General features: G+C 43.8%; 1 protein-coding gene across 1 annotated transcript; it reads right to left on the minus strand.

Moving 5' to 3' along the window:
- Positions 1 to 1,944: 1,944 nt before the first annotated feature.
- Positions 1,945 to 17,928, minus strand: AAGAB (alpha and gamma adaptin binding protein). The gene is made up of 10 exons (XM_033166735.1): positions 17,806 to 17,928; positions 12,405 to 12,595; positions 9,692 to 9,788; positions 9,108 to 9,197; positions 7,885 to 7,968; positions 6,300 to 6,382; positions 5,784 to 5,868; positions 4,978 to 5,082; positions 3,901 to 3,950; positions 1,945 to 3,486 (listed from the first exon to the last, which is right to left on the minus strand). The coding sequence occupies exons 1-10, from the start codon at positions 17,870 to 17,872 to the stop codon at positions 3,409 to 3,411; spliced, it is 930 nt and encodes a 309-aa protein (XP_033022626.1). The 5' UTR covers positions 17,873 to 17,928; the 3' UTR covers positions 1,945 to 3,408.
- Between the last annotated feature and the right edge of the window lie 55 nt (positions 17,929 to 17,983).

Below are 17,983 nucleotides of genomic sequence, written 5' to 3' on the forward strand. Positions count from 1 at the left end.
TGTGTGGTAGGGAACATACCAGAGGTAATATCCTAACTTATAACTTTTCTAGGGGTAGAGTGAGACATTTATTAGCCCTCCCCCCCCCCCTTCTTTTTGTAGAGTAGTTCAGTTTGAGCCACAGGGTTAAAATTGTTAATTTAGCTTTATAGATTTCCATATTTATGTAACTTCTTTCAATAGTCAAGGAAATTTTGGGGTTGAAGAGTTGAGAATTTCATTTGTGTGGGGGGAGGAGGTTGTACTTAAAATACAACCACCTGATGGAGCTGGATTTGGAAAGTAAAAAAGACCCCTATTCAGCCCGAAATTAAGCACTTTTACAGCTCACTGATAACAGTGGGAGAGTTAAGTGAATGACTAATCTCTTCCAATTATATTAGTGGGGTATGTACTTAATGTTTGGCTGGATCATGCCCACAGTAAACCCCACCACCCACCAGCCCTATTCTGTTGTGTTTGATAAGTGGCTTATAGTTTGATAAGTGGCATAAAATTTTTGGTACAAGACACTGAGTGGTATTAGGTACCCTCCATTTTCAGTGTGCTAAAATTGAGACCTATTGAAATGAATGGTTGGCTCACTATGCCACCCTGGTACCCTCCAGATGCTTTGCACCACAACTGCCATCAACCCCGCCACTCTATTGGCTGTGCTGGCTGGGGCTGATGGGAGTTGTAGTCCCAGATCCTCTGGAGGGCCCCACATTGGTAATGGCTACTTTGTGTATGCATTCTCCTGCTTCATTAGTGGTTAACATCTTCAGATGGATGAGCTGTTACTTGTAATGCTTTCAAGTATCCAGAGCCTGAAATTGTTTGGGTTTTTAAAATTACTATTATCATCAGTGAAACATATATGGAGTAAATAGTATGGTTTGCCTTTCCACTTCTGTTCCCTTGCAATCAGTAGCTGCTCATTTCAGGAGACTGCCATGTTCTTCAAGCCTCTTCCGTCTTTAGATGGAGGTAGCTCAGCAATCAGTTCCTTGAAAAAAGTGTTTCTCTGGCTCTTGCAATCTGATCTGCATCCAGTATTTGCTTTTTCTCTATTTTATACCTGAGGATTATGTATTAATGAACCTTTGTTTGTCATCTATGGGTCTTTAGCTTATTAAGCTTATTTTTATTAAAAGCCTGTAATATCCACGTCTTCTTATTTCTTATATGAAACTTGTACTGTTCTTTTTTCCCTAGGGTGTGTGCGCTGGTTGTTAAATCTATAATGATCCCTACATCAGTTATGGGGGCAGCACCTTTGAGGATAGCTATCTGCAGTGAGTTGATAGTGAACTGCAGGTTGCTTAATAATCCCTCATGCATGATGAACACTGGGTGCATGATTGTGCAGAGAATTCAAATGAGAGGTTGGTCACACAGAACCATCCCTTCTGTTTTATAAAACTTAATGGCAGCCTTAGCCGCCTTCCCCTGCCATGGGCATTGTGGTCCTGGGGGTGGGAGGTCCTGTAATACACAACAGAAGGTACCAAACAGATCAGGCTAGCTCACCTGTAGCCCTCCAGATGTTGCTTGAATGAAATTGCAACTAACTTTTGAAATTTCAATATATTGGGGCATGACATATTTTTTCCCAAAAGAAAGCTACGCAAATAGTTAGGCCTACTGTATTTTTCCATGTATAAGATGCCCCCATATACAAGACAACCCCTATTTTTTTAACCCAAAATTAAAAAATTAAGTTTTTTTTTGGGTGGGGGAGGTCACTTCCGCCTATCACTCACCCACCACAGCCAATCGCCAGCAGGCCTTGCCGCCGCTGCCAATCTCCTGCTTGCTGCTGCCATTAATCGCACATCCCTCCTCTGCATTTTTTCTTCGTTTATAAGACACCCAATTTTTGCGTCTTATACATGGAAAAATACGGTATTTAGTTTATGACCCTGAACTATTCCTCACTGTCTATAATGCCAGAGTTCAAGATTTACTGCTCATGGATAACAAACTTTATTCAGCCCATTTACAGTACACAAAAGAAACACAAGAGGTACAACAGGCTTTTACTGTGGGTTTTCCCGTTAATGTCTAGATCACCACCTACGGGGGAAATCCCCCTGCATAAGCCCCTCCCCACCCCGGTGATGAAATGATGCTGAGTAAGAAACCAACCAAGGCTTTCCCTTATGCAGGGAAATATCAGTGGATTGTGGTCTTCGTTTACTTCAAAAGCAGAAAAGGAAACGCCGGTGCTTGTGCAAACGCAAGTTTTATGTTTGCACCAAAAGCAGTTTAATTCTTCCTTTGCTGCAGTGAATTTAATCCTATATTCTGCCATTGCTTGGTCAGAGATAAAATTCCCCTCTCCCGGGGGATTGCATACAGCTTTTGACCCCAAGCGGCTACGCTTGAAGGCAGCAATGGAGAAAATCTCCATACGTGTAGGAACTCTTGACCACAGTGACACTCTAACCCTGCTTTCTGGAAGGAAGTGGACACCACACTCACACTACTACAGTGACATGAGCCAGATAGTCAAGCTGTGGTCCTCAAGCCTCTTGGTTGGGCACCCTCTTTCTCTTCTCCCACCTGCCCCCCTCTCTAGCAGCAAGATGCTCCCATCATTTGCCCTAGAAACTGAAGAAATAGCTACCCTTCTTTAATGGAGGTGTTGGGGTTGCAATCTTCCACACTCAGCTTCATTCACCTTGCCCAGTTACTGGGAGCTGGTACACAGGGCAAGGAAACTGGGCTTATAAAATACTACAGGACTGCACATGCCTTTCTCCTGCCTATTTACTGCTGGACCTACATTTTCAGCTGCCATAATGTGTGTGTGTGGAGGTGGGGATAAGACAGGCAGGGAACATTTTCAAACCATACCTTTCTCATGCCTATTGTGATGACAAAAGGTTGATAAATATTCAAAAAGCATTTTAGCCTGTGCGAGTACCATTTTCCCATCACGTGCAAGTACATCCAGAAATATCACTTCCCTCCATCACACTAACAAAGGCTTGCTGATTATTATCTCCCCCCTGCCCTTGGTCTTGGTCTCTCCTTTGAAATGACGGCAAATGAAAAGATGTGCATGTGTGGAGGTAAACAGTTCACAAATGAGAGTTTCACAAAGAGATGTTTTACAGCTCTCTGTTGGGGTTGGGTAGGGACCATGATTTTTTCTTTCTTCCAGAGATGCAATAGCAACACACCTGCTGCTTCATTGACTTGATAGCTCCCAGGTTCCCATTGACAGTTCCAGGCAAGGAAACAACCAACCAACGGGGCCATCCACGTTTCAGTGTGTTGGAACTGAGCAAGGAGTAGGTCTTTCTCCAGCCTCTGCTGCACCCAATGCAAAAAAACTAGGCCTTTCGTCAAAGAAAAATCGCTATGGCAGCCAACAATGGCTGGTATGTAAGAAACAATCCTCGTTACAACATACAGGCCTTAGTTGTCCTCGTCGGAAGACAAGCCTTCGATCTCATCTCTGTCTCCTCCGATGGCCATCCAGAATGCTTTGGCAACCTACAATTCAAGAGTTACCAAGACAAGTTAAAGTCTCAGGGGATAGCCACACTCCTGCAGCAGATAAGAAACCAACTCTCATTTACACACCCATGGTTAAGAGTGGATGTCCTCTGTTAAGTACACAGGGGCCAATCTGTATGAAACACAACATTAACATTCTCTCTAAATGTAAACCAAATTAAGCAGGTTCCCATAAATTCTCCTTTCGCTAATCGCAGAAAAGGCAAGGCCACTTGAATCTAGTTGATAATATGCCAATGAGCCGAAGTACCAAAGCTATTTCCCCTCCAAAATAGTTGATTTAAGCTATTTTTGGCTTAGAATGCTTGCAGTGCAATTTCTACTTAGAATGGAAATGCTGGCCAGGAATTACTCTTTAAGGGAAGTTTTGAGCTCTTCTGAAATCCTCACCTTTTCTGCATGCAGTTTCCTCTGTTCGTGAGGCAGCGTGGCAGCCTTTTCTATAGGAATGAAAAGGAAAGAAAGTTACAGTCAAAACTGGTCAAGAGTTGAGAAAGAGCAGAAGGGTGTTTTTCCAGTTGGGGGTAGAACTGGCCAAGCTGAAAGAAAACTACACAAAAGGGACCAGCCTGAAAATAGAAAGTATGCACTGGTTCTTCCATTGCTGAAGAACCAGATAGCAAACCAGCAATGCACCCAAAAGAGAATGAGGAACAGGAATCTGGACAGCTCATAAAGCTCATCTCAAGCATAAAAATAGCAGTGAGAGGCCAAACATTCATGTCTGGATCAGCTTTTAATCCTCCATCTTTGCTCTCTCCTAAACCTCTCATTTACCTTTGCTGTGCTAACAAGGTAATAGGAGGCAGGCCGCATCCTTCCTCTCTCCCTCCATGCCTGAGATGCTGTTCTAGCAGCATGCCAGGTGCAAGGAGTACTGGGAAATTCAATTTTCCTATGGCCACTTGCATTTCTCTGTAGGAGGAGGAGATACCTTACTTCATTCCTTTGTTGCCACTACAGTGGAACCTCGTGTTGCAGACGGAATCCATTCCGGAAGCCTGTCCGTAACGCGGAACTGATGTAAGCCGAAATGCCACGTCTGCACACATGTGCGGCGCGATTTAGCGCTTCTGCGCATGCAGCGAAACCTGGAGGTAACCCGTTCCGGTACTTCCAGGTTGCTGCGGGATGCAACACGAAAACACATAACCTGAAGCGGACGCAACATGAGGTATGACTGTATTGCAAAAGCTACAAAAAAGTGGCAAGGAGGAAGAGTCAGATTCTACCGCCATCTCAGTGCCATCACGGGGGATGAAGCAAGCTCAGTTTAAAACCAAGCTATCTTTCAAGTTTTAGAAAATGTTTTCCCCACCACTAGAAAACAGAAAGCTGAGTAGAATCTATACTGAAATCATAACTCCCAGATTAAAAACAAATAGGAAACTTCACTTGTGGCCAAGAACTGCTGGTCCAAATAGAAAGGCTTGCAAGAGACTGTGTAATACACGAGATGGGCAGTACCTTTCATTTCCTTCAGCTTTGAGAACAATCGCTCGAAGTTCTCTAGGTCACCCTCTCCTGCAGTGAGGTTTGCAAGCTCTTGAATATCCATATCCAGCATAGGATCTGCAAGAATCATAAGAGCAGAATGAATGTATATCCACATTTGCAGCCCATCTCCTATGGCTATCTGTTTGGACATATGGACTACCTACGGACTACAAGTCAGGATTGGGGGGTGTGTGTGTGTGTATCTAATGTGAGCTGGTGCTGTTTTTCTTTCTTTCAACAATTTTTAAGCCATGGCTTGCAACAGAAACAAGTAAGTAAGAATACATAAAACCCATTAAAAAACCCAGTTCACTAAACACACACACACATATCACTGAATGACAATTACTAACAGCAGTTGCAGCCAACATCAGGTGTCTCCTCTTTTTGTTACATTTGCATTATTAAATTTAAAGAAAAGCTAAGTGGATTTAGACCAGGCATAGGCAAACTTGGCCTTCAAGATGTTTTGGGACTACAACTCCCATCATCCCTAGCTAACAGGACCAGTGGTCAGGATTGAAGGGAATTGTAGTCTCAAAACATCTGGAGGGCCGAGTTTGCCTATGCCTGATTTAGACCATATACATTTGCACTGAGCAAAGGTGTGGATCCAAAGTCACCCACCGATTCAAATGAATTCAGCCCACAGCATTGGGGCAAATGGGCAGCTGTGACCTGCCAGCTGCTTGCTGGAGGGGCAGGGCCCTAGCTGCTCCCAGCAAGAAGTTTGGCCTTGCTTGCTGTTATCTCTCAAACAAAAGATAATTCCTCACCAGCAGCAGGGTCAGCTTGCTGGCTGTTTGCATCAGCCACGTCTTCTCCTGCATCGACAGCTCTCTCCACTGGCAAGGGATCAGGCTGGTGGGGAGGGAGAAATGAGATTAGATACAACATATGCAACAAGAGAGCTGGTCTTCTGGCTTTCACAGGCCACAAGTCCCAGACCAACTTGGAAGGAAATTTTCCCACAAGCCCTAACAAGACTGGTTTTGTTCCACACTGCTAAGAACAGAGCAGGATTTGGTACTGGGCAAAGAATTTAGTATCCATGGAATCTGAGGTGTTTGGTTTTTTTTTAAAAAAAGGTAAAGAGCAAGTTAAGTTCCTAGTCCTCATGGATGTGATAAGATTAAGTTATGGACCTGTAAACTGACCAATTTAACCCACAAGGTTAGCTCATAGCTGCGATAAAGGGGACAGGAGTGCAAGAAAGGATGGACAAAGAAGTTTTTTTGGGTGGACGGGGCAGGGGGAATAAAAAAAAAGGATTTTAAAAAATTACTGTTTACTTCTGGATCTTCGTTTTCTTCTGTCCTAAGCCTGCGACTTGTGCCCGTTAAAGCAGGAAGGAAGCCAAAGCCTTGATTCACTTCTGAAAAGAAAGAGCTGTGAGTTTAACACTTGAAGTGATGCCAGTTTCGAGGGGGAAGCAGAAGCCCTTCCTGTATCACTTTGTGTGAGAGGTGTGTTCTCTGTATAAAAACCTAAGCAGGAACTTTGCGTAGCTGCTGATCAGCTGACTGACATAAGCATCATGGGAGAAGGCTGTGGCTGTGGATCAAGGGTTGGATAAGGAATAACCAGGGCTAGAATTCCTATGCAAGAACCATCTTGGGCTAGAGGTGAGTTCTAACCTCCACCCACTCCCCATTTTGCTTAAGTCACCAGCCATGACTAGAGAGAGATGCCTGCCCAGTAACTAGGCTGTTCTCCGGGGAGGACACAACAACTTTCCCAAGCAGGTTTCCCCTGCACTACAAGGGGGGGGCACCTCTTCTGCCATTTGCTACAATGGTGCCACACTGAAGTTAAATTCAGAAGCCCCCTGAGTTTTTTGTAACCATCTGTGCAATCAAAGGGAAATTTCCCTCCCTGGTGGAGTCCTACAGAGTTTGCTGTGATGTGTTAACATCTGTGAGTGCCGACTTAAAGAAAGGAGGTCTGAAAACTCCCACCTTGAAGCCACCAAGTGGTTAGCCTTGTGCATTCCCCCAACTGAGCAGATGTGCTTCGACACCATTGAAAGCTCATTCTGTTATTATGGAACTAAGGAGGGTGGAGTATTCAAAGCACAGTCTCAGCTGTCTTGTATTCAGCATGATACAGGGATGCAAAACCCCAAGGCCAATCTTCACACAACTTCACTCCTGTCCACCCAGAAGCCTTTGAGGTGAGAAAACACAATGGAAAGGCTGGTGCAGTGGTCAGAGTGCTGGACTAGGAGCTGGGAGGGACCAGGGGTCAAATCCCAAATCAGCCATGAAGCTCCCTGAGTGATCTTGGACCAGTCACACTCTTGGCTTATTATTGTGATGAAAAACTGAGAGGGGAAGAATGAGGTACATTGCCCTAAGGAAAGGCAATATCCAGGGTGTCAACACTACTTCCGGCTAGTATCAAATCTCTACTCCCACATCAAAATGTAGTTATATGTCCAAACAGGTGACGTTATCTGACCAATCCAGGCACCTTTTATTTCTCTTCACTTGCAAAGGAAATGCATCCAGTTCCAAGCAGCTGGGGAATCAGTCCAGTCAGGTGCCTCCTGCAACCCAGGCCATTTCAGACCCTGTTTAAAAGAGATGTGCTCCGAGCCATCGCTCTGTGATGGGATGGAAGGCTGTAAATATAGAAGTGAAGCACAGAGCAGCAGAGGAAGCTTCATTTCTAGTTTTAGGGGCTAGAGTGACATGAGGCTGGTAGCTCGGCTGCCAGGGCTCTGCTTGAATGAGCTTTAATTTCTCATAAGCCTTGAGTGCCAATTCTGACACAAAATGAAGGCATGAAGAGGAGCCTGAGCAAAGCAGTGAGAGAGCAGAGGAAGTTATAGAGGAAGAGACGCCGTTTTTAAAAAGCAAACCGAAAATGACGTACCATTTTTCATCACCACATTTGACCAAACATTGGCATTCAAGGCTTGGATGATTCGCTTCACTCCTGTCGATTCTGGAAAGTCATCTAAAGAAGCAGAGAGGGGAAAGGAAATGTGCTTTTAAAAAGGCTTTTTCAGAAACCAGTCAACAGATTAAGAAACTGGGAAGAAGACACTATCTCTTAATTTAGTTAGGAATTCTGGGTGCACTTATTTAAACACACAAAGAAGCCTGTGATAATGTTGTGGTTTCTTATTTTTTTTAAGCCATTCTGTAAATTCTGGGGACCTTTCTCAGATATTCAGCAGATAAACATATATTCATTCAATTTCCCAAGAACAACACAGACTTTCTTTGATTAAGGTGCATAGTATCACTCTTACTTTCAACTTACACCCCAAAATGTGTTACCCACCCTGAACCTTTGGAGGAGAGTGAGGTGCAAATAAAGAGCTTGGAACAAAGATGAAAAATGTAATAGAGTTCTCAGCCAGCTGTTGCTCTCTGTCAAAGCTGACTTTTGCTCTAGCTCAGTTTTCAAATTGGAAGCAATGAAGAAGGGTTGAAAAAAGAAAGGAACACCAACCAACAACTTCTGTTTGATCGCCTTTAGCATCTGTCTACAGATTTTCTCCTGCACGGAGTCAAAAGAAGCCACCGGAAGACTGGAAACAATTTAGCTCGTTCGATTTTATTGTTAAACTGATGAGTCACCTTGAAATTTTCCCATTGGGCTCTAAACTAGCAATTTATAAAACTAGGAAAGAAATTATGATGTGGCATGCTGTTTCATGGGGAAGGGCCGTAGCTCAATGGCAGAGCATCCGCTTTGCATGCAAAAGGTCCCAGACTCAATCCCCAGCCCCTCTAGGCAGGACAGGGAAATACTGCCTGACTGAAACTCTGGAGAGCCAATGGCAGTCAGTGTAGACAATATTGAGCTAGATGGACTAATGGTCTGACTCAGTATAAGGCAGCATCCTATGTTCCTAAAGCACTGGCAGGCAGCTTGCAGCCATGGCACAAGGTACAATGCTGAAGACAGCTGGTTTGTAATTCTGGTGCTGTGTCTGTCACCAACAAGAGACGGCACCAGTGCAGGCAGAGAAGCTAGAGAAGAAGCATGCCCAGAAATAAGAATCTGTAGAAATCTAGGCAGAACCCTGGCTGGCAGGCAGCAAAGTTAACTTCATGGAAATAGGAAGTGGGGGCGGGTGGACTCACCATCTTCATCTGGCAGCTCTTCTGGGTTGAGCTCCACCAACTCAAAGCCGTGCTTGATGCACCACTCTTGTGCTTTCTGTCGGCTGATGCCTAAAATAAATGGAATCTGGTTTTTGCCAACAATAGATGCACTTCCTTTTGCAGCCACATTAGAACCACAGTACTAGGAGCTCCTTGGATGGGATGCCTTGGGGAGGGCTCTTATTTTATCCTCAAAGCTATATATGGGCAACTTGTTCTGCCCAGAACTTCGCCATCATATATCATCACACTTAAACTAATTTATGCAACCATTAAAGGCTGGAAACTGTAGAACAGAAGGTGGGACTTTCAACAATCTGATCAATGCAGCTGATGCAGAACTCAAATTGTCTTCTTGAGTCCCATGATGGAAGAAAAGTGGGATATAAATACACAGTCAAGGTCAGCATTCAGCACATGATCACAAACTGTGCTATCTTACTAGAATGGAGAGCAGCGTTCACCAACCCAGTGCTTGCCATGCATTCTGGACTCCAACTCCCACCAGCCCCAGCCAGAACAGCCATGCCCACCCTCCCAAAGGCTTGGCCTTGTTGTCTTACCATTTTCAGAGACTCTGTCACAGACTAAGATCATCACTTCTGGTAGCCACTCTTCTATGAGAGGGAGCCACGTAGAGATGCTGTCCAGCCCAGAGATCTATAAAAATTACACAGAGGTTGCTGGCCGCCTTCTCCAGGTAATTTTTTTTAGTATTACAAGCGAAAGTGCATTAAGTACCATGATAGGCACTCTGCTTTCTGAACTTCAGGTGCACAGTGACAAAGACTTTCTTATTCCAGCAGGCATTTTATGGTAGTGTTTAGGTTTAATTGTTTTATTCTCTGCGTAGTTTATTTTTATGTACACCACTTAAACATGCTAATGATTAAGCAGTATATAAATGTCACAAGTAAATAAATAACAAAGCCCTGATAAGAAAGCACAGCTGAGAGTAAGAGAGACTAAAATACAAGAGATCATCTCCAGAAGAAAAGCCACATTGAAACCCATGTGAAAAAAGCAAGACATAAATATATTTTAATGTGATGTCCTTAGTGCGATTAGCGGTCAGCTGCTAGAATTCCCTGGGTCAAATCCTACTACCCAAGCACTGCTTACCTGGCCCCCAGTTGCCAACCAAAGGACAAAAAAGAAAAATGCAGAAGACTGGCAGGCAGGTTAACAGGCACAGAACAGGGTTGTAAGTCTATATCTACTTGTGCTGGCTAATAATTTTGGGAATCAGGATCATTTTGTGAAAAATGAAACACACTCCTAATTTATGAACAGAGCAACAGTGGAAGGTATATCATTTACAGTTGCAGTTTGACAGGAACTGAATATGTGACAGAGCAACTTGCTCAAGGATATATACAAAGTGGGATTTGGAATGCAAATCCAACTCTTGCTTGTAAATGCTGGCTTTTGATGGGGCAGGAAAGAGATTTGGGTTCCAATATTGCTTCCATTGCTTTTGAGAACGTTGCTCAATTACTCCACTCTTGATTTCCTCCTGTCCTTTAATTGCCACCACTTAGCAACAAACAAGTATCTCCAATTTGACTAGACACAGAGGTGAATGAAATGGAGAAAAGATAACAGGTCTAGATAGTGGTTCAGCTACTTGTAACTCTTGTCTTCAACCACCTTCACTCCAGGGAGGAAATCTTACAAGCATCAAAACAGAAACTTGCACTGTCAGCCTCAAAGATGGTCCTCCTTGGAGGAGTCACAGACCACTTCCTTCGAAGTGCCACTGCGATGCAGTGACATAGCTCAGCTTAGCAATGTAAATGCTAGACCTGGCAGATGTCCACTCTAACAAAAGGAACAAGGAACAAGAGTCCACCCCACTAAAATGCACATTAACCAAAGAAACACTATGCCACCGGAAGAGGTGCTTGTCACAAGAGAGTCCTGTGCTTGTTTGCTGAGAAGGCAACAGAAGGATCAGCTCTAGAGCAAAAGTGGGATGTCTTCATGGAGAAGAGAAGCTTCACTGGGAGCTAGAGAAACTTTTTCAAAAAAGTTTTTAAAACTTTGATGTCAAGTTTACTATTTAACCAACAAAGCTGTTACAAAAGTGCAAAAGTAATACTGTAATGCTGCCTAAAGGTAAACACAACATTTGAATATAGCCAGAGACCCTCTCACAATAACATATTTAATAAAGCTATCCCACTAGCATGAGTTTGGCCAAACTGTGGGAGGCAGTGAAAGATAGGCGTGCCTGGCGTGCTCTGGTCCATGGGGTCACGAAGAGTCAGACACGACTGAATGACTGAACCAAAACATCCCAAGTAAACAGAAACTATCCAGGGGTAGTCAAAGTGGTGCCCTCCATAGTTTGGTGGACTACAACTCAGTATTTCTGATCACTGGCTCTGCCACCTGGGGTTGATGGAACTTGGGAACCTAACTATATATCTGGAGTCCAACTTGTCCACATTGGCAACCCGACTGCTATACAAATTTATATAAAACAAACAAAAATTGCGTAACAATTTCTCAGGAAACTGTTTTCTACAAGCATTATGTATGTGTAATATAAATGGTAATGACGTAGCTCAGCTGGAATTTCCAAAAACTGGGATGGTGTTGTTCTGAAAACAGAGCCAAAAAGGCTTTCAGCAACCTGGTGCCCTCCAGATGTTTTGGTCGATATCTCCCATGAGCTCCAGCCAGCATAGCAGTTGAGATCCAAAAGAGCAAGTTGGCAAAGGCTAATTTACACAACATAGGTGTTGTTGAAGAGAGAGAAAAACATTCTAACAACTACATCAATTTAATATGAGGGGAAAGTAGCCAACATTAAAAGGCACATAAATTTCCATGATGGAATTATCACATGAAGGTGTTCCTGAGAGTCTGGGAGCAAAATATAAACAAGAATGCCCTCTTGCTTTTTACAAGCTCTTCCTTACCTCAGTTTTGGGGCAGGCAACCTTAAAACTACTTTCAAGGAACTTTCCAAGTTATTTGTCAGTTCCAGAATTGGCCATTATAATTTTTAGGGACAGAGGGTTGCAGAGATCAAAATATTATTCATTAATTCATTCCCTGCCTTTCTACAAAAGTACACAAAGCAGGTTACAGGAAACTGACAACAGTACAAAACAAAAGTAAAATCTAATGACAAGACCAAACCCACTCCTAGAAAGCAAAACAAACTAGCAAGCAAAACCAGCAGCAATTTGATCCAATCATTCATCAATTTGATCAGCACACATGATCCATTAAGACAGGCAGGCACTGAAGTTCTGAAGTACTCACTGATGTGCTGTCAAAATAAACCAAGAAGGCTTGCACTGACTCAGCAATTTCAGCTGTCACAAGGAACTGATTTGTCACAACGCAGAGATGGATGTCAGCCGAGTAGTATTTATTCTCTATTGTCCAGGGGTAAAACCGGGCTCCGCTGCCTGTGGAAACATCTTCGGGAAGCTCATTTGTCCCAATGATACCTGAAAGAGGAACATATGGAAGACCTTAAGAGGTGGCGATCATGACCTCAAGCCCCTATCCTTTTTGGGAAGACCTGGGAGTAGGGAGAGAAAAGAGGGACACCCAGAATATGCTTGCACAATCTTGCCCAAACAGATGTTACTGTAGGAACAGGTTACTGTTACTGTTAGTCAGTCACCCAGTGAATTTGGCATTAAAGGGAGGCATAAAAAATGCTGCACACCAGGGGTAGGGAAACGTCCTAATCAGACCCAGGAGGCCATTTCCCCAAACCACACCCACCTGCCCCATCCCTGATGATGTCAGGTGTGAGGCACGTAAAGGTGCAGCAAAATCATCTTGAAGTCCACTTCAAAGCAGTCAGCGTTGAAACTGCTTGCAAACCAACTTCAAAGGAGAGCCCCTTTCCAGCTGCCTGCCCATCTGTTGAAGTTGCCCAGTGAGGAGGAGGGGAAGGTAGGTTCCAAACCCCTGCTGTAAATAAATAAAACCAAAGCCTCTGCAGCATTGTTGCTGTCATTTGGTGGGTGCATAAGAAGCTGCCTTATACCAAGTTGATCTGGGTCAGTATTTGCCACACTGCAAGAAACTCTCCAGGATTTCAGGCAGGGGTCTCCACAGATGCTGGGGATTGGACCTGGGACCTTGTTCATGCAGAGCAGATGCTATCGCTGAGCTATGGTCCTTTCCCACTATTCCATTAATAAGCCATTTGTTAGTATTAATTGACTACTTTTCTTTTCCCCTTCATTATATTTACTACTTATCAATCTTGCCTTTTCTCGAAGCTCAAAGCAGAATGCATCACCCCTCCCTTCTTATTTTGCCACCATACAAAGTAGCAGAGAAGGTAAGAGAGAGTGTGACCACACAGTGTGTTTTATGACTAAAGGAAAGAGATGTCACACCCACCTACACCAAATAGTACTCTAGTCAAATGAGAGAAGAGAGTGAGGCTGCACTCCTGTACACAACCTCAATGAAAACAGGATTGTTCATACGAGTAAGCCTAAGATTGCCATCTCATGTAGGTATCTGCAACTTGAAGGTCCTACAGCTAAATCCATAAAATCATTAAATTTCAGGAGGGAAATGAGAATACTAAAGCCTGTTTTAATACGTGTTAAAATGCTCAGGGCTAGCCAACATGGTGCTGTCCAGATGTAAATGAACTCCAACTCCCATCAGCCTTAGCCAGTAGTCAGGGACAATGATGGAAGCTGTAAATCAACAGCAACTGAAGGGCATCATGCTGACTACTGCTGGGAAAATATCAACCATTCTAGACTGTGTGGAGGCTCTTCTCATCTGGCTGGTGAGCTTGGCCCCCGGGTAGAGATGCAAGAACCTTCTCTGTTGTGGCTCCTTCAACTGTGGAACTCCCTTCCCATGGAGGCAGGGATGCCAGAAACTGATGGCACCACGTGAGAACATTTTTATTTTCCCAGGAAAATTAGTGATTGTCGCTTCTTGAGTTTTGTATTTTCTCATGTTGTTTTACTTGGGGGGGGGTGTGTGTGTGTGTGTGTTAATGACTGTTTTTATTTTACATGATTTTCGTACCTGTGGTAATACATAAGAAACTGCCCTGGAATTACTATTTAATTGATTCAATTTATGAATCGCTTCTCATATAATAGCTCAAAACAATTTTGAAATAAAACGATCAGCAATAAAAACAAGTGCACAATTTCATATAGCCCATGACACAATGAAACATAGTCTGAAATTTTGTAAACAAATGGTAACACTAATACTAAGACCTCTCAGGTAGGTCACAGCAAACCAAGCTCTCTTTCTGGTCACCACTACTACACCTTAGGCAGAGAAATGGCCCAGAGAAGAGCGTCTGGAAATGAACAAGAGGTTTGTGGAGGCAAAGGTAGTCACTAAGGAATGCCAGTTTCCCCACTCCAGTTGCTAACAGAGAAAACAAAAAGTGTGTGAAGAGAGAGATGACTGTGGCAGCAGGGCTTCCTGGCAGCCCACACTGTGGGTTGGGTGGAGCTGTGGCCCACCTTCATCCCATAAGTGGCCTTCCCATAAAAGTAGCTCTTAGCCTAGCCAAAGGGAGGGGCAACCCGATTCATCTGTGATCCATTTGTATCAAATAGCTCCAACTTTAACTTGCATCCCACACGCTCTCCATGAACCCATAAGCCCTCCAGAACCTTGGAATAGATGCACTCAAGCCGTTGGGTTTCAGAAGTTTCCCTCAAAAGCAGTGTACGTTTTCATGCAAATATCATAGAGCCCTCCCACTATAATGATACCTTTCTATATCTAGCTGCGGAGAGAACATAACCATTTTAGGATAAGCTTTCAAGTCCACACTTGCTTTTGGCCCCAAAGAAGGCTTTTCAGAAAACTGCTATAAAGGCAAAAGTACGTGGGTTTGGAAACAACCGTGTCTCGATGGAATTGCTCGCTTTTCATTTTTGATCTTCACAACCATAGGGAAGGTCTGTGGTTTCACATCCAAAGAACTTTGAAAAATCAACAGACGCACTTGGTGACCACAACACTTCAGCTCGCCTCAAGGCCAACCTCTGTGGTTGGTGTTTTCACAAAACGCAAGCCAGCTCTTTGACACCTTCCTACTGTGCTCCGACAAAGAAGATCTGCTGCAGCAGGCACCCAGCTTACTCACATTTGCAAAGTGAACTACATTGAACAGGGGTGGACTTGGGCTCCCATCTGAACCAGAGGGCCGGTTCTGCATGCAAGAGGTCAGCGTAGAACAGAGGAAAGCAAGAAGACTGAACAATTGCTTAAATCACATATGCAGTGGTACAATTCACATGACACAGTAAGGCAAACCATGATATGACTTTCTGTGATTGGGCAAACGTGCTTGCAGCCACTTTGCTCCTCTCCCATCCTTTTTACTGCCATGCCGTGCCAGGAACTGTGGTTAATCTCTGTTCTCACTATAAGTTATATAGCCAAGAACAAACAAAAGCAGAAGTCCTTTCTTGTTTCAAGTTAAGCTCCTGAAGTTTTTTTCTCTCCCCACATTGGAGGGAGCAGTTTGTATTCAAGCCAGTTCCCTAAGTGCTTTGAATGCAAGCTGCTTTTTCTGCAGAGGGGGAAATAATCCATTTTAAGAAGCATTTAAGAAGCATTTCCTCCTCTGCAGAGACTTCAAAAGGACTTCATGCAACCAAGGTACACCTTACTGTTACTTACAAGGAGCTTCTCTGAAGATCTACTCCGAGCATCAACCAGCTGATTGGTGCTTGAACATGCACCTTCAAAGGATGTTGCTGCAAGTGACAATCAGCTGACTGTGTCCTCCTTTGAACTTTGACAGGCATCAGTTACCTGGTGTGTTTATTACTGGCAGGTGGGTGATCCCACCCACCTGTCAAAATAGGCCTATGGGGATGGGAGGAGGGATAAGGATCTGGCCTGCCAACCTGTAACAATTCCCCACACTGATATAGCCCACCTTCTCTTACTCAGGATTGAAGGCAGTGTCCACATCAGCAGCTGTGGCCCCAGGTAGATTTCAGCTGTAGTACCACTGGAGTATACAACAAATGACCAGAAACACAACTAAGCAAGACTCATATATACATCAACACAGGGGTGCCAGAGATTCAACCTCCTGTCATCTCAATTATTGTTTTGGAAATCTGATTTGGGAGTAATCACATTGTAATATACTTGTATGATGATTTCAGCTATAACTGCATTCATATTTGGTTATATGTTCTCTTCTCCATGCCTGTTTTTGTTATTTGTTTTGATGTATTTCATATATGTAATTGTACATCAATTAACATAAAAAACATCATGTTGCCACAGATTCCAGTCCAGCCTACCCAGGAGACTATGCAGTGACTGTGCAAAAGCGGAATTTCCACTTCAAATCAATAGGTGGCTATTTTTATGACTTCAATCCAGAACACACACACACACACACACACACACACAAAATTCTTTGTATGTTACTACTAGCTGTTCTAGCAAGCTACAAATTCCTTCTAGCCTGACTTTTGACAGTGTTCCCAACAGGTATTCAGCTTACTTCATAGTATAAGCAGTTGTGATTCCTTCAAATGCTTTAAAAAGTGATCTCATTTAATTCTCTCTGGTTTGGGAAAGTATGCAAACAGAGCTCCTGCTTTATGTGTCTGGAGAGCCACCTGCTGGAGTAAACTTCAGAAAACCTCTCACAGAATTGCAAGAAAATCTACAAGAGTGTTCACATGATCAAATTTTGGTTAAATAAACCAGATTATGTAAAAGCTTTGCTGCATCCACCCACAGTCCCTTTGCACAAGGAGAAAAATAGACTAAGTAGCCAGAGTTAACCATAGTTCCCATTATATGAGAAACAGCAGCTATGGTTAATGGATTTCAAACAAATGAGGATTCAGACAATGCCTTTTGTCTCTGGGGTTTTTTAATTGCTGCCATTTACCTGTCTAACAATTACTTGATTGGAATTATATGTTTTAACTGTTTTATTATAACCTGTTTTGAGCATATACTAGAAAAGTGGAATTGCAATGTTTTGCATAGATATTGTGTGCTGTACAGATGGCAGATACCAGAGGTGCGTTTGGAGAACACCAGATCAAGAGAAATGTGAAATGCAGAATATGGGAGGTACTGGAGGAAGGACAGGAGAGGAGAGGAAATGGGTCTCCAATGTGCCAGCCCTTCCTACCTATGCGAGGACTGACTGTGGCCACCAAGGAGGCAAGTAAAATGATCTCTGCATATACTCCAAAGCACTCTTTATTATTTCACAAGTCTGAAGATATGAATACAAAGGTTCAGATCTGAGCTCTGAGCACATTTCATAACCCACTTTACTCCTCACACTTCGGAAGAGCAAACCGCACAGGCCTATAGTTTACTTTATCTCGCTCGCTCCCGTTTATTAGTAGCTATTTTCAAGCCTGACACCGACAGCAAGTCTGTTGTTGACACTCTGCACATGCTCGTGGACGCTCCATTATTTCCCGGATTTTAGAGGAGGGAAACTGTGGGGTTGGCAAACAGGCTCCAAGTCTAACTCCACGTAACTAGTTTGCATTTTAAGGGGGAGAAAGTTCTTAAATACTGCGACGCGCAGCTGCGGGGGAGGTGAAAATCCCACGAGAAACGGCGCCAAAATTAGAGGCGGCGCCGAGATATGACGCCACGGCGCAGCACTTTAAAAGAAACAAGGCTGACGGGGGTCGAGCCGACTCACGTTTCACCAGCTCTTCCCCGGGGAACTCGGCGGCGCAGCTCGTGATTAAGGCGCAAGGGACAGCCATGACACCCACTAGAGGTTCTGAAACGGCCCTGTGCTTCCTCTTCCGGTCTACGTCACGCCCCTTCCGGGCCATTTGGGTCGTACTATTACCGCCCCGGTGAGGGGACAAGAC

Source organism: Lacerta agilis, chromosome 13, assembly GCF_009819535.1.
Source record: "Lacerta agilis isolate rLacAgi1 chromosome 13, rLacAgi1.pri, whole genome shotgun sequence".
NCBI classification, from domain to species: Eukaryota; Metazoa; Chordata; class Lepidosauria; order Squamata; family Lacertidae; genus Lacerta; species Lacerta agilis.